At 38.4% G+C, this 16,596-nt stretch overlaps 1 protein-coding gene across 2 annotated transcripts; it reads right to left on the bottom strand.

Annotated features, from left to right (window-relative positions):
• Positions 1 to 748: 748 nt before the first annotated feature.
• LOC137422538 (uncharacterized) lies at positions 749 to 2,794 on the bottom strand. Of its 2 annotated transcripts, none has more exons than XR_013623360.1 (3): positions 1,641 to 2,791; positions 1,216 to 1,345; positions 749 to 995 (listed from the first exon to the last, which is right to left on the bottom strand). XR_013623360.1 is itself a non-coding variant. In XM_078777190.1 (3 exons), exons 1-3 carry the CDS (start codon positions 1,937 to 1,939, stop codon positions 1,147 to 1,149), a joined length of 408 nt encoding a protein of 135 aa, XP_078633316.1. In that variant the 5' UTR covers positions 1,940 to 2,794; the 3' UTR covers positions 1,040 to 1,146. The 2 variants fall into 2 exon arrangements, 1 of the variants encoding a protein (XP_078633316.1); XM_078777190.1 differs by lacking the exon at positions 749 to 995 and having other exon boundaries at positions 1,040 to 1,345; positions 1,641 to 1,793; positions 1,884 to 2,794.
• Positions 2,795 to 16,596: the final 13,802 nt, after the last annotated feature.

Consider the following 16,596-nt stretch of genomic DNA (forward strand, 5'->3'; position numbering starts at 1 on the left):
GGAACAGAGTTCTATAACAAAATATTCATGAAATTTCTTAAGGGGAAGGGTATTAAATTATACAGCACCTTTAATGAAGGAAAGGCAGTTGTTATTGAGCGTTTTAATCGTACTTTGAAAGAGAAATTATATAAAAAATTCACACAACTCGGTTCTCAAAAATGGGTGTATTTAATTCAGGATATTGTAGATAATTACAATAATACAGTTCATTCATCAACAAAATCAAAACCATCAGAAACATTTACAAAATTAGAATATGAAAAGGAGATTAATTTGAGAAAGCCCAAGTTCAAAGTTGGTGATATGGTAAGGATATACAAATGGAAAAGCCATTTTGAGAAAGGTTATACACAAAAATGGACTCGTGAATTATTTAAAATCATTGATGTAATGGATACAGTCCCTTGGACTTACAAATTAAATGATTTAAATGGAGAAGAAATCTTGGGTTCATTTTACTCGCAAGAATTACAAAAAACAAAGCTAATAATTCATTAAACAACATTTCTATTCACCCCACCCAGATTAGCTAATTTAATTAGTGGTAATAAAAAAAAAATTAAATAAACAAAAATCATAAGCCACACCCACACAGACCACGCCCACACAGACCCCGCCCACACAGACCCCGCCCACACAGACCACACCCATCATCCCCCACCCCCAGTGCATCCCCCTCCCTTGATCCCCCCTCATCCCACCCCCACCTTCCCCACACACACAAGGGGAGGGGAGGGGTGGGATGAGGGGGGGCCAAGGGAGGGGGACGCACCTTCCTGTCCCTTTTCCTTTATTCTCTTTTTGTAATTAAGAATTAAATAATTGTAAACAAAACAAATATATATAAATATTGAAAACATTAAAATCTTTATATTATTAAAACATTTTTCTTGAGGTATACATTCAACTTCTCCCCAGCATAAGTCATCAATTTCTTCCCAGCACAAGTCAAAGGTTGGTTCAGCAGATGTCTTCAGGTTTTGAATCTCTTTCTATTAAAGACAAGAGGGGAGAGATATTTATTTCATATTTATGTTCCATGTCAAAGCGTCTTGAAAAGCGCTATACAAAATAAATGTATTATTATTATTATTATTAATATAGGGTCGGATGCCCTTCCTGACACCAACCCTGAATCACCTCTTACGATGCGCAGGGATATGGTGTACCTATTATAAACGGTGAACCACACACACGTACACACATGCTTACCTCGAAAAAATCCAGCTTAGCGTCAAGATCGTTGAGTTGAAAATGTAGAGGTTCACAGGTTGGTAGGAAATAACCACTCCTTGGGGGATAAAAATCATCCCACTCAAAATTTTGGTCTTCGAGGTTAATACTGCAAACAAAATAAGGAGAAATTACTATTATATGCTGAAGTAAGCCTGACAAAACATCACACACACGCACACACACACACACACACATTCACAGATACATACACACACACACACACACACACACATACACACACACATACACACACACATACACACACACATTCACAGATACATACACACACACACACACACACATACACACACATACACACACACATACACACACACACACATACACACACACACATGCACACACACATGCACACACCTCTCGTTTTTTATTTTCTATCATACCTTTCACGTGAATTTTCTAAGAACGGTGAAACATTGAATTCATTCTGAGCCCACCATCTCGGAGGTAGGTTATTCAAACCCGTATTCAGTTCGTTGTGGAACTCTTGAGAAACAACTTGAAATTCTGCCAGGATATTTACAATATTTGAATTGCTGCAATGAATAGGAAAAATAAATTATTAGTTGTATAATTAATCACATACAAAGCTCTCATTAACAGTGTTTAATACCAAATGAACTTACCAATGTCCTGGCGAGTATTCTTCATCAGAGGAAAGACTGGAATAAGACAAGCTCATCTTCGTTCACAATGTTTAAATGTCCCATTCGGAGACCTCTCTTTTTATAATGAACAAAATGTATTTCGGGGAACTGAAGTGCTTGTCAGCTTTTGGAAACTGAGGGCGTGTGTTTGTGAAAAACAGGAAACAAGACAAAGAGAATTCCTTGGAAGTTATCCAAGTGAAACAACGTCATTTCTCAACAGTGAGCTATTAATTAGAAAAGGTTCGAGTGGTATATAAATGGAAAACAAAATGAATGTAAAAAATATCAAATAAGTATAATTGAAAAGGCAACTGGTAAAAAAGTTCACAAAACAAATAAGAGAATTAATTTAAATACCGGTGAGTTGGATGAGACGGTGAGGAGAGTTGTAGGAGAATTAAATTATTTCCCACACATAAACAAATATTTGTAGGGTCGTTGTTTGAGTGGGTTATATTCACCAGATGATATTAAGAGTAAAAGGTTAAAAGGTCCATAAGGTCAGAAGGATCACAGGTGTTTAAGTGGTCTAATGAATAAGGATAACATGTCAAAAGGTTAGAAGGTTCGTAAAGAACAGGGTGAGAGAAATAGAGGTCTTTAGGGGCAATGAGGGAGGGAAAGAATTAATATGGAAGTGAATGGGTCAAAGATTAATCTGCCAGATGATATGTAGAAGAAGGATGATAGGTCTATAAGAGAAAACAAATATTTGTAGTGTTTGAGTGGTCTAATGAACAACATTAAGGATAGGTACTACAGACAAAAGGTTCATAAAGATGAGGGTGGGAGAAATAGAGGTGTTTATGATTTTTGAAAAAGACAAGGGGGTAAATGACATTAGATAGGGATTTCCCATGTTAAACGGAGGTGTCCCAGAAGCAACATTATTACACTACTAGTGTGGAAAAAACACTTTTTGCACTTGTGATAGTGTTGAAAAACCACTTTTCGAACTTGTGTTAGTGTTGAAAAACCACTTTTCGCACTTGTGTTGGTGCAGGAAACCACTTTTGCACTTGTATTAGTGTGGAAAAACCATTTTTCGCACTTGTGTTAGTGTTGAAAAACCACTTTTCGCACTTGTGTTAGTGTTGAAAAACCACTTTTCGCACTTGTGTTGGTGCAGGAAACCACTTTTGCACTTGTATTAGTGTGGAAAAAACACTTTTTGCCCCTGTGATAGTGTTGAAAAACCACTTTTCGCACTTGTGTTAGTGTTGAAAAACCACTTTTCGCACTTGTGTTGGTGCAGGAAACCACTTTTGCACTTGTATTAATGTGGAAAAACCACTTCTCGCACTTGTGTTAGTGTTGAAAAACCACGTTTCGCACTTGTGTTCGTGTTGAAAAAACACTTTTCGCACTTGTGTTGGTGCAGGAAACCACTTTTGCACTTGTATTAGTGTGCAAAAACCACTTTTCGCACTTGTGTTAGTGTTGAAAAACCACTTTTCGCACTTGTGTTAGTGTTGAAAAACCACTTTTCGCACTTGTGTTAGTGTTGAAAAACCACTTTTCGCACTTGTGTTGGTGCAGGAAACCACTTTTGCACTTGTATTAGTGTGGAAAAAACACTTTTTGCACTTGTGATAGTGTTGAAAAACCACTTTTCGCACTTGTGTTGGTGCAGGAAACCACTTTTGCACTTTATTAGTGTGGAAAAACCACTTCTCGCACTTGTGTTAGTGTTGAAAAACCACTTTTCGCACTTGTGTTGGTGCAGGAAACCACTTTTCGCACTTGTGTTGGTGCAGGAAACCACTTTTGCACTTGTATTAGTGTGGAAAAACCACTTTTCGCACTTGTGTTAGTGTTGAAAAAACACTTTTTGCACTTGTGTTAGTGTTGAAAAACCACTTTTCGCACTTGTGTTAGTGTTGAAAAACAACTTTTCGCACTTGTGTTGGTGCAGGAAACCACTTTTGCACTTGTATTAGTGTGGAAAAAACACTTTTCGCACTTGTGTTAGTGTTGAAAAACCACTTTTCGCACTTGTGTTAGTGTTGAAAAACCACTTTTCGCACTTGTGTTAGTGTTGAAAAACCACTTTTCGCATTTGTGTTGGTGCAGGAAACCACTTTTGCACTTGTATTAGTGTGGAAAAAACACTTTTTGCCCTTGTGATCATTTTGAAAAACCACTTTTCGCACTTGTGTTCGTGCAGGAAACCACTTTTGCACTTGTATTAGTGTGGAAAAAACACTTTTTGCCCTTGTGATAGTGTTGAAAAACCACTTTTCGCACTTGTGTTAGTGTTGAAAAACCACTTTTCGCACTTGTGTTGGTGCAGGAAACCACTTTTGCACTTGTATTAGTGTGGAAAAACCACTTCTCGCACTTGTGTTAGTGTTGAAAAACCACGTTTCGCACTTGTGTTCGTGTTGAAAAAACACTTTTCGCACTTGTGTTGGTGCAGGAAACCACTTTTGCACTTGTATTAGTGTGGAAAAACCACTTTTCGCACTTGTGTTAGTGTTGAAAAACCACTTTTCGCACTTGTGTTAGTGTTGAAAAACCACTTTTCGCACTTGTGTTAGTGTTGAAAAACCACTTTTCGCACTTGTGTTGGTGCAGGAAACCACTTTTGCACTTGTATTAGTGTGGAAAAAACACTTTTTGCACTTGTGATAGTGTTGAAAAAACACTTTTCGCACTTGTGTTGGTGCAGGAAACCACTTTTGCACTTGTATTAGTGTGGAAAAAAGACTTTTCGCACTTGTGTTAGTGTTGAAAAACCACTTTTCGCACTTGTGTTAGTGTTGAAAAACCACTTTTCGCACTTGTGTTAGTGTTGAAAAACCACTTTTCGCACTTGTGATGATGCAGGAAACAACTTTTGCACTTGTATTAGTGTGGAAAAAACACTTTTTGCACTTGTGATAGTGTTGAAAAACCACTTTTCGCACTTGTGTTAGTGTTGAAAAACCACTTTTCGCACTTGTGTTAGTGTTGAAAAACCACTTTTCGCACTTGTGTTAGTGTTGAAAAACCACTTTTTGCACTTGTGTTGGTGCAGGAAACCACTTTTGCACTTGTATTAGTGTGGAAAAACCACTTTTCGCACTTGTGTTAGTGTTGAAAAACCACTTTTCGCACTTGTGTTAGTGTTGAAAAACCACTTTTCGCACTTGTGTTGGTGCAGGAAACCACTTTTGCACTTGTATTAGTGTGGAAAAAAAACTTTTTGCACTTGTGAAAGTGTTGAAAAACCACTTTTCGCACTTGTGTTAGTGTTGAAAACCACTTTTCGCACTTGTGTTGGTGCAGGAAACCACTTTTGCACTTGTATTAGTGTGGAAAAACACTTTTCGCACTTGTGTTAGTGTTGAAAAACCACTTTTCGCACTTGTGTTAGTGTTGAAAAACCACTTTTCGCACATGTGTTGGTGCAGGAAACCACTTTTGCACTTGTATTAGTGTGGAAAAAACACTTTTTGCACTTGTGATAGTGTTGAAAAAACACTTTTTGCACTTGTGATAGTGTTGAAAAACCACTTTTCGCACTTGTGTTTGTGCAGGAAACCACTTTTGCACTTGTATTAGTGTGGAAAAACCACTTTTCGCACTTGTGTTAGTGTTGAAAAACCACTTTTCGCACTTGTGTTAGTGTTGAAAAACCACTTTTCGCACTTGTGTTAGTGTTGAAAAACCACTTTTCGCACTTGTGTTGGTGCAGGAAACCACTTTTGCACTTGTATTAGTGTGGAAAAACCACTTTTCGCACTTGTGTTAGTGTTGAAAAACCACTTTTCGCACTTGTGTTAGTGTTGAAAAACCACTTTTCGCACTTGTGTTGGTGCAGGAAACCACTTTTGCACTTGTTTTAGTGTGGGAAAAACACTTTTTGCACTTGTGTTAGTGTTGAAAAACCACTTTTCGCACTTGTGTTGGTGCAGGAAACCACTTTTGCACTTGAATTAGTGTGGAAAAACCACTTTTTGCACTTGTGTTAGTGTTGAAAAACCACTTTTCGCACTTGTGTTAGTGTTGAAAAACCACTTTTCGCACTTGTGTTGGTGCAGGAAACCACTTTTGCACTTGTATTAGTGTGGAAAAACCACTTTTCGCACTTGTGTTAGTGTTGAAAAACCACTTTTCGCACTTGTGTTAGTGTTGAAAAACCACTTTTCGCACTTGTGTTGGTGCAGTAAACCACTTTTGCACTTGTATTAGTGTGGAAAAAACACTTTTTGCACTTGTGATAGTGTTGAAAAACCACTTTTCGCACTTGTGTTAGTGTTGAAAAACCACTTTTCGCACTTGTGTTGGTGCAGGAAACCACTTTTGCTCTTGTGATAGTGTTGAAAAACCACTTTTAGCACTTGTGTTAGTGTTGAAAAACCACTTTTCGCACTTGAGTTGGTGCAGGAAACCACTTTTGCACTTGTATTAGTGTGGAAAAACCACTTTTCGCACTTGTGTTATTGTTGAAAAACCACTTTTCGCACTTGTGTTAGTGTTGAAAAACCACTTTTCGCACTTGTGTTAGTGTTGAAAAACCACTTTTCGCACTTGTGTTAGTGTTGAAAAACCACTTTTCGCACTTGTGTTAGTGTTGAAAAACCACTTTCCCACTTGTGTTAGTGTTGAAAAACCACTTTTCGCACTTGTGTTGGTGCAGGAAACCACTTTTGCACTTGTATTAGTGTGGAAAAACCACTTTTCGCACTTGTGTTAGTGTTGAAAAACCACTTTTCGCACTTGTGTTAGTGTTGAAAAACCACTTTTCGCACTTGTGTTGGTGCAGGAAACCACTTTTGCACTTGTTTTAGTGTGGGAAAAACACTTTTTGCACTTGTGTTAGTGTTGAAAAACCACTTTTCGCACTTGTGTTGGTGCAGGAAACCACTTTTGCACTTGAATTAGTGTGGAAAAACCACTTTTTGCACTTGTGTTAGTGTTGAAAAACCACTTTTCGCAATTGTGTTAGTGTTGAAAAACCACTTTTCGCACTTGTGTTGGTGCAGGAAACCACTTTTGCACTTGTATTAGTGTGGAAAAACCACTTTTCGCACTTGTGTTAGTGTTGAAAAACCACTTTTCGCACTTGTGTTAGTGTTGAAAAACCACTTTTCGCACTTGTGTTGGTGCAGGAAACCACTTTTGCACTTGTATTAGTGTGGAAAAACCACTTCTCGCACTTGTGTTAGTGTTGAAAAACCACGTTTCGCACTTGTGTTCGTGTTGAAAAAACACTTTTCGCACTTGTGTCTTGTGTTGGTGCAGGAAACCACTTTTGCACTTGTATTAGTGTGGAAAAACCACTTTTCGCACTTGTGTTAGTGTTGAAAAACCACTTTTCGCACTTGTGTTAGTGTGAAAAACCACTTTTCGCACTTGTGTTAGTGTTGAAAAACCACTTTTCGCACTTGTGTTGGTGCAGGAAACCACTTTTGCACTTGTATTAGTGTGGAAAAAAACACTTTTTGCACTTGTGATAGTGTTGAAAAAACACTTTTCGCACTTGTGTTGGTGCAGGAAACCACTTTTGCACTTGTATTAGTGTGGAAAAAAGACTTTTCGCACTTGTGTTAGTGTTGAAAAACCACTTTTCGCACTTGTGTTAGTGTTGAAAAACCACTTTTCGCACTTGTGCTAGTGTTGAAAAACCACTTTTCGCACTTGTGATGATGCAGGAAACAACTTTTGCACTTGTATTAGTGTGGAAAAAACACTTTTTGCACTTGTGATAGTGTTGAAAAACCACTTTTCGCACTTGTGTTAGTGTTGAAAAACCACTTTCGCACTTGTGTTAGTGTTGAAAAACCACTTTTCGCACTTGTGTTAGTGTTGAAAACCTTTTTGCACTTGTGTTGGTGCAGGAAACCACTTTTGCACTTGTATTAGTGTGGAAAAACCACTTTTCGCACTTGTGTTAGTGTTGAAAAACACTTTTCGCACTTGTGTTAGTGTGAAAAACCACTTTTCGCACTTGTGTTGTGCAGGAAACCACTTTTGCACTTGTATTAGTGTGGAAAAAAAACTTTTTGCACTTGTGAAAGTGTTGAAAAACCACTTTTCGCACTTGTGTTAGTGTTGAAAACCACTTTTCGCACTTGTGTTGGTGCAGGAAACCACTTTTGCACTTGTATTAGTGTGGAAAAACCACTTTTCGCACTTGTGTTAGTGTTGAAAAACCACTTTTCGCACTTGTGTTAGTGTTGAAAAACCACTTTTCGCACATGTGTTGGTGCAGGAACACCACTTTTGCACTTGTATTAGTGTGGAAAAAACACTTTTTGCACTTGTGATAGTGTTGAAAAACACTTTTTGCACTTGTGATATTGTTGAAAAACCACTTTTCGCACTTGTGTTTGTGCAGGAAACCACTTTTGCACTTGTATTAGTGTGGAAAAACCACTTTTCGCACTTGTGTTAGTGTTGAAAAACCACTTTTCGCACTTGTGTTAGTGTTGAAAAACCACTTTTCGCACTTGTGTTAGTGTTGAAAAACCACTTTTCGCACTTGTGTTGGTGCAGGAAACCACTTTTGCACTTGTATTAGTGTGGAAAAACCACTTTTCGCACTTGTGTTAGTGTTGAAAAACCACTTTTCGCACTTGTGTTAGTGTTGAAAAACCACTTTTCGCACTTGTGTTGGTGCAGGAAACCACTTTTGCACTTGTTTTAGTGTGGGAAAAACACTTTTTGCACTTGTGTTAGTGTTGAAAAACCACTTTTTGCACTTGTGTTGGTGCAGGAAACCACTTTTGCACTTGAATTAGTGTGGAAAAACCACTTTTTGCACTTGTGTTAGTGTTGAAAAACCACTTTTCGCACTTGTGTTAGTGTTGAAAAACCACTTTTCGCACTTGTGTTGGTGCAGGAAACCACTTTTGCACTTGTATTAGTGTGGAAAAACCACTTTTCGCACTTGTGTTAGTGTTGAAAAACCACTTTTCGCACTTGTGTTAGTGTTGAAAAACCACTTTTCGCACTTGTGTTGGTGCAGTAAACCACTTTTGCACTTGTATTAGTGTGGAAAAAACACTTTTTGCACTTGTGATAGTGTTGAAAAACCACTTTTCGCACTTGTGTTAGTGTTGAAAAACCACTTTTCGCACTTGTGTTGGTGCAGGAAACCACTTTTGCTCTTGTGATAGTGTTGAAAAACCACTTTTAGCACTTGTGTTAGTGTTGAAAAACCACTTTTCGCACTTGAGTTGGTGCAGGAAACCACTTTTGCACTTGTATTAGTGTGGAAAAACCACTTTTCGCACTTGTGTTATTGTTGAAAAACCACTTTTCGCACTTGTGTTAGTGTTGAAAAACCACTTTTCGCACTTGTGTTAGTGTTGAAAAACCACTTTTCGCACTTGTGTTAGTGTTGAAAAACCACTTTTCGCACTTGTGTTAGTGTTGAAAAACCACTTTCCCCACTTGTGTTAGTGTTGAAAAACCACTTTTCGCACTTGTGTTGGTGCAGGAAACCACTTTTGCACTTGTATTAGTGTGGAAAAACCACTTTTCGCACTTGTGTTAGTGTTGAAAAACCACTTTTCGCACTTGTGTTAGTGTTGAAAAACCACTTTTCGCACTTGTGTTGGTGCAGGAAACCACTTTTGCACTTGTTTTAGTGTGGGAAAAACACTTTTTGCACTTGTGTTAGTGTTGAAAAACCACTTTTCGCACTTGTGTTGGTGCAGGAAACCACTTTTGCACTTGAATTAGTGTGGAAAAACCACTTTTTGCACTTGTGTTAGTGTTGAAAAACCACTTTTCGCACTTGTGTTAGTGTTGAAAAACCACTTTTCGCACTTGTGTTGGTGCAGGAAACCACTTTTGCACTTGTATTAGTGTGGAAAAACCACTTTTCGCACTTGTGTTAGTGTTGAAAAACCACTTTTCGCACTTGTGTTAGTGTTGAAAAACCACTTTTCGCACTTGTGTTGGTGCAGTAAACCACTTTTGCACTTGTATTAGTGTGGAAAAAACACTTTTTGCACTTGTGATAGTGTTGAAAAACCACTTTTCGCACTTGTGTTAGTGTTGAAAAACCACTTTTCGCACTTGTGTTGGTGCAGGAAACCACTTTTGCACTTGTATTAGTGTGGAAAAAACACTTTTTGCACTTGTGATAGTGTTGAAAATCCACTTTTAGCACTTGTATTAGTGTTGAAAAACCACTTTTCGCACTTGTGTTGGTGTTGAAAAACCACTTTTCGCACTTGTGTTGGTGCAGGAAACCACTTTTGCACTTGTATTAGTGTGGAAAAAACACTTTTTGCTCTTGTGATAGTGTTGAAAAACCACTTTTAGCACTTGTGTTAGTGTTGAAAAACCACTTTTCGCACTTGAGTTGGTGCAGGAAACCACTTTTGCACTTGTATTAGTGTGGAAAAACCACTTTTCGCACTTGTGTTATTGTTGAAAAACCACTTTTCGCACTTGTGTTAGTGTTGAAAAACCACTTTTCGCACTTGTGTTAGTGTTGAAAAACCACTTTTCGCACTTGTGTGAGTGTTGAAAAACCACTTTTCGCACTTGTGTTGGTGCAGGACACCACTTTTGCACTTGTATTAGTGTGGAAAAACCACTTTTCGCACTTGTGTTAGTGTTTAAAAACCACTTTTCGCACTTGTGTTGGTGCAGGAAACCACTTTTGCACTTGTATTAGTGTGGAAAAACCACTTTTCGCACTTGTGTTAGTGTTGAAAAACCATTTTTCGCACTTGTGTTAGTGTTGAAAAACCACTTTTTGCACTTGTGTTAGTGTTGAAAAACCACTTTTCGCACTTGCGTTAGTGTTGAAAAACCACTTTTCGCACTTGTGTTGGTGCAGGAAACCACTTTTGCACTTGTATTAGTGTGGGAAAAACCACTTTTCGCACTTGTGTTAGTGTTGAAAAACCACTTTTCGCACTTGTGTTAGTGTTGAAAAACCACTTTTTGCACTTGTGTTGGTGCAGGAAACCACTTTTGCACTTGTATTAGTGTGTAAAAACCACTTTTTGCACTTGTGTTAGTGTTGAAAAACCACTTTTCACACTTGTGTTAGTGTTGAAAAACCACTTTTTGCACTTGTGTTGGTGCAGGAAACCACTTTTGCACTTGTATTAGTGTGGAAAAAACACTTTTCGCACTTGTGTTAGTGTTGAAAAACCACTTTTCGCACTTGTGTTAGTGTTGAAAAACCACTTTTCGCACTTGTGTTAGTGTTGAAAAACCACTTTTTGCACTTGTGTTGGTGCAGGAAACCACTTTTGCACTTGTATTAGTGTGGAAAAACCACTTTTCGCACTTGTATTAGTGTGGAAAAAACCACTTTTCGCACTTGTGTTAGTGTTGAAAAACCACTTTTCGCACTAGTGTTAGTGTTGAAAAACCACTTTTCGCACTTGTGTTAGTGTTGAAAAACCACTTTTCGCACTTGTGTTGGTGCAGGAAACCACTTTTGCACTTGTATTAGTGTGGAAAAACCACTTTTCGCACTTGTGTTAGTGTTGAAAAACCATTTTTCGCACTTGTGTTAGTGTTGAAAAACCACTTTTTGCACTTGTGTTAGTGTTGAAAAACCACTTTTTGCACTTGTGTTGGTGCAGGAAACCACTTTTGCACTTGTATTAGTGTGGAAAAACCACTTTTCGCACTTGTATTAGTGTGGAAAAACCACTTTTCGCACTTGTGTTAGTGTTGAAAAACCACTTTTCGCACTAGTGTTAGTGTTGAAAAACCACTTTTCGCACTTGTGTTAGTGTTGAAAAACCACTTTTCGCACTTGTGTTGGTGCAGGAAACCACTTTTGCACTTGTATTAGTGTGGAAAAACCACTTTTCGCACTTGTGTTAGTGTTGAAAAACCATTTTTCGCACTTGTGTTAGTGTTGAAAAACCACTTTTTGCACTTGTGTTAGTGTTGAAAAACCACTTTTAGCACTTGCGTTAGTGTTGAAAAACCACTTTTCGCACTTGTGTTGGTGCAGGAAACCACTTTTGCACTTGTATTAGTGTGGGAAAAACCACTTTTCGCACTTGTGTTAGTGTTGAAAAACCACTTTTCGCACTTGTGTTAGTGTTGAAAAACCACTTTTTGCACTTGTGTTGGTGCAGGAAACCACTTTTGCACTTGTATTAGTGTGTAAAAACCACTTTTCGCACTTGTGTTAGTGTTGAAAAACCACTTTTCGCACTTGTGTTAGTGTTGAAAAACCACTTTTTGCACTTGTGTTGGTGCAGGAAACCACTTTTGCACTTGTATTAGTGTGGAAAAAACACTTTTCGCACTTGTGTTAGTGTTGAAAAACCACTTTTCGCACTTGTGTTAGTGTTGAAAAACCACTTTTCGCACTTGTGTTAGTGTTGAAAAACCACTTTTTGCACTTGTGTTGGTGCAGGAAACCACTTTTGCACTTGTATTAGTGTGGAAAAACCACTTTTCGCACTTGTATTAGTGTGGAAAAACCACTTTTCGCACTTGTGTTAGTGTTGAAAAACCACTTTTCGCACTAGTGTTAGTGTTGAAAAACCACTTTTCGCACTTGTGTTAGTGTTGAAAAACCACTTTTCGCACTTGTGTTGGTGCAGGAAACCACTTTTGCACTTGTATTAGTGTGGAAAAAACACTTTTCGCACTTGTGTTAGTGTTGAAAAACCACTTTTCGCACTTGTGTTAGTGTTGAAAAACCACTTTTCGCACTTGTGTTGGTGCAGGAAACCACTTTTTCACTTGTATTAGTGTGGAAAAAACACTTTTTGCACTTGTGATAGTGTTGAAAAACCACTTTTTGCACTTGTGTTAGTGTTGAAAAACCACTTTTCGCACTTGTGTTGGTGCAGGAAACCACTTTTGCACTTGTATTAGTGTGGGAAAACCACTTTTCGCACTTGTGTTAGTGTTGAAAAACCACTCTTCGCACTTGTGTTAGTGTTGAAAAACCACTTTTCGCACTTGTGATGGTGCAGGAAACCACTTTTGCACTTGTATTAGTGTGGAAAAAACACTTTTTGCACTTGTGATAGTGTTGAAAAACCACTTTTCGCACTTGTGTTAGTGTTGAAAAACCACTTTTCGCACTTGTGTTGGTGCAGGAAACCACTTTTGCACTTGTATTAGTGTGGAAAAACCATTTTTCGCACTTGTGTTAGTGTTGAAAAACCACTTTTCGCACTTGTGTTAGTGTTGAAAAACCACTTTTCGCACTTGTGTTGGTGCAGGAAACCACTTTTGCACTTGTATTAGTGTGGAAAAAACACTTTTTGCCGCTGTGATAGTGTTGAAAAACCACTTTTCGCACTTGTGTTAGTGTTGAAAAACCACTTTTCGCACTTGTGTTGGTGCAGGAAACCACTTTTGCACTTGTATTAATGTGGAAAAACCACTTCTCGCACTTGTGTTAGTGTTGAAAAACCACGTTTCGCACTTGTGTTCGTGTTGAAAAAACACTTTTCGCACTTGTGTTGGTGCAGGAAACCACTTTTGCACTTGTATTAGTGTGGAAAAACCACTTTTCGCACTTGTGTTAGTGTTGAAAAACCACTTTTCGCACTTGTGTTAGTGTTGAAAAACCACTTTTCGCACTTGTGTTAGTGTTGAAAAACCACGTTTCGCACTTGTGTTCGTGTTGAAAAACCACTTTTCGCACTTGTGTTGGTGCAGGAAACCACTTTTGCACTTGTATTAGTGTGGAAAAAACACTTTTTGCACTTGTGATAGTGTTGAAAAACCACTTTTCGCACTTGTGTTGGTGCAGGAAACCACTTTTGCACTTTATTAGTGTGGAAAAACCACTTCTCGCACTTGTGTTAGTGTTGAAAAACCACTTTTCGCACTTGTGTTGGTGCAGGAAACCACTTTTCGCACTTGTGTTGGTGCAGGAAACCACTTTTGCACTTGTATTAGTGTGGAAAAACCACTTTTCGCACTTGTGTTAGTGTTGAAAAAACACTTTTTGCACTTGTGTTAGTGTTGAAAAACCACTTTTCGCACTTGTGTTAGTGTTGAAAAACAACTTTTCGCACTTGTGTTAGTGTTGAAAAACCACTTTTTGCACTTGTGTTGGTGCAGGAAACCACTTTTGCACTTGTATTAGTGTGGAAAAACCACTTTTCGCACATGTGTTAGTGTTGAAAAACCACTTTTCGCACTTGTGTTAGTGTTGAAAAACCACTTTTCGCACTTGTGTTGGTGCAGGAAACCACTTTTGCACTTGTATTAGTGTGGAAAAAAAACTTTTTGCACTTGTGCAAGTGTTGAAAAACCACTTTTCGCACTTGTGTTAGTGTTGAAAACCACTTTTCGCACTTGTGTTGGTGCAGGAAACCACTTTTGCACTTGTATTAGTGTGGAAAAACCACTTTTCGCACTTGTGTTAGTGTTGAAAAACCACTTTTCGCACTTGTGTTAGTGTTGAAAAACCACTTTTCGCACATGTGTTGGTGCAGGAAACCACTTTTGCACTTGTATTAGTGTGGAAAAAACACTTTTTGCACTTGTGATAGTGTTGAAAAAACACTTTTTGCACTTGTGATAGTGTTGAAAAACCACTTTTCGCACTTGTGTTTGTGCAGGAAACCACTTTTGCACTTGTATTAGTGTGGAAAAACCACTTTTCGCACTTGTGCTAGTGTTGAAAAACCACTTTTCGCACTTGTGTTAGTGTTGAAAAACCACTTTTCGCACTTGTGTTAGTGTTGAAAAACCACTTTTCGCACTTGTGTTGGTGCAGGAAACCACTTTTGCACTTGTATTAGTGTGGAAAAACCACTTTTCGCACTTGTGTTAGTGTTGAAAAACCACTTTTCGCACTTGTGTTAGTGTTGAAAAACCACTTTTCGCACTTGTGTTGGTGCAGGAAACCACTTTTGCACTTGTTTTAGTGTGGGAAAAACACTTTTTGCACTTGTGTTAGTGTTGAAAAACCACTTTTCGCACTTGTGTTGGTGCAGGAAACCACTTTTGCACTTGAATTAGTGTGGAAAAACCACTTTTTGCACTTGTGTTAGTGTTGAAAAACCACTTTTCGCACTTGTGTTAGTGTTGAAAAACCACTTTTCGCACTTGTGTTGGTGCAGGAAACCACTTTTGCACTTGTATTAGTGTGGAAAAACCACTTTTCGCACTTGTGTTAGTGTTGAAAAACCACTTTTCGCACTTGTGTTAGTGTTGAAAAACCACTTTTCGCACTTGTGTTGGTGCAGTAAACCACTTTTGCACTTGTATTAGTGTGGAAAAAACACTTTTTGCACTTGTGATAGTGTTGAAAAACCACTTTTCGCACTTGTGTTAGTGTTGAAAAACCACTTTTCGCACTTGTGTTGGTGCAGGAAACCACTTTTGCTCTTGTGATAGTGTTGAAAAACCACTTTTAGCACTTGTGTTAGTGTTGAAAAACCACTTTTCGCACTTGAGTTGGTGCAGGAAACCACTTTTGCACTTGTATTAGTGTGGAAAAACCACTTTTCGCACTTGTGTTATTGTTGAAAAACCACTTTTCGCACTTGTGTTAGTGTTGAAAAACCACTTTTCGCACTTGTGTTAGTGTTGAAAAACCACTTTTCGCACTTGTGTTAGTGTTGAAAAACCACTTTTCGCACTTGTGTTAGTGTTGAAAAACCACTTTCCCCACTTGTGTTAGTGTTGAAAAACCACTTTTCGCACTTGTGTTGGTGCAGGAAACCACTTTTGCACTTGTATTAGTGTGGAAAAACCACTTTTCGCACTTGTGTTAGTGTTGAAAAACCACTTTTCACACTTGTGTTAGTGTTGAAAAACCACTTTTCGCACTTGTGTTGGTGCAGGAAACCACTTTTGCACTTGTTTTAGTGTGGGAAAAACACTTTTTGCACTTGTGTTAGTGTTGAAAAACCACTTTTCGCACTTGTGTTGGTGCAGGAAACCACTTTTGCACTTGAATTAGTGTGGAAAAACCACTTTTTGCACTTGTGTTAGTGTTGAAAAACCACTTTTCGCACTTGTGTTAGTGTTGAAAAACCACTTTTCGCACTTGTGTTGGTGCAGGAAACCACTTTTGCACTTGTATTAGTGTGGAAAAACCACTTTTCGCACTTGTGTTAGTGTTGAAAAACCACTTTTCGCACTTGTGTTAGTGTTGAAAAACCACTTTTCGCACTTGTGTTGGTGCAGGAAACCACTTTTGCACTTGTATTAGTGTGGAAAAACCACTTCTCGCACTTGTGTTAGTGTTGAAAAACCACGTTTCGCACTTGTGTTCGTGTTGAAAAAACACTTTTCGCACTTGTGTTGGTGCAGGAAACCACTTTTGCACTTGTATTAGTGTGGAAAAACCACTTTTCGCACTTGTGTTAGTGTTGAAAAACCACTTTTCGCACTTGTGTTAGTGTTGAAAAACCACTTTTCGCACTTGTGTTAGTGTTGAAAAACCACTTTTCGCACTTGTGTTGGTGCAGGAAACCACTTTTGCACTTGTATTAGTGTGGAAAAAACACTTTTTGCACTTGTGATAGTGTTGAAAAAACACTTTTCGCACTTGTGTTGGTGCAGGAAACCACTTTTGCACTTGTATTAGTGTGGAAAAAAGACTTTTCGCACTTGTGTTAGTGTTGAAAAACCACTTTTCGCACTTGTGTTAGTGTTGAAAAACCACTTTTCGCACTTGTGCTAGTGTTGAAAAACCACTTTTCGCACTTGTGATGATGCAGGAAACAACTTTTGCACTTGTATTAGTGTGGAAAAAACACTTTTTGCACTTGTGATAGTGTTGAAAAAC

Source organism: Myxine glutinosa, chromosome 5, assembly GCF_964187855.1.
Source record: "Myxine glutinosa chromosome 5, kmMyxGlut1.1, whole genome shotgun sequence".
In the NCBI taxonomy this organism is placed as follows: domain Eukaryota; kingdom Metazoa; phylum Chordata; class Myxini; order Myxiniformes; family Myxinidae; genus Myxine; species Myxine glutinosa.

What these genes read in the sequence shown, in the direction of transcription:
- LOC137422538 (XM_078777190.1), bottom strand. Translation starts at nt 1,939, where the DNA reads ATGAGCTTGTCTTATTCCAGTCTTTCCTCTGATGAAGAATACTCGCCA. An exon ending in GAATACTCGCCAGGACATTG is followed by an intron (nt 1,794 to 1,883) that starts GTAAGTTCATTT and finishes TATTCATTGCAG; the next exon opens with CAATTCAAATATTGTAAATA. An exon ending in TTAGAAAATTCACGTGAAAG is followed by an intron (nt 1,346 to 1,640) that starts GTATGATAGAAA and finishes TTTTGTTTGCAG; the next exon opens with TATTAACCTCGAAGACCAAA.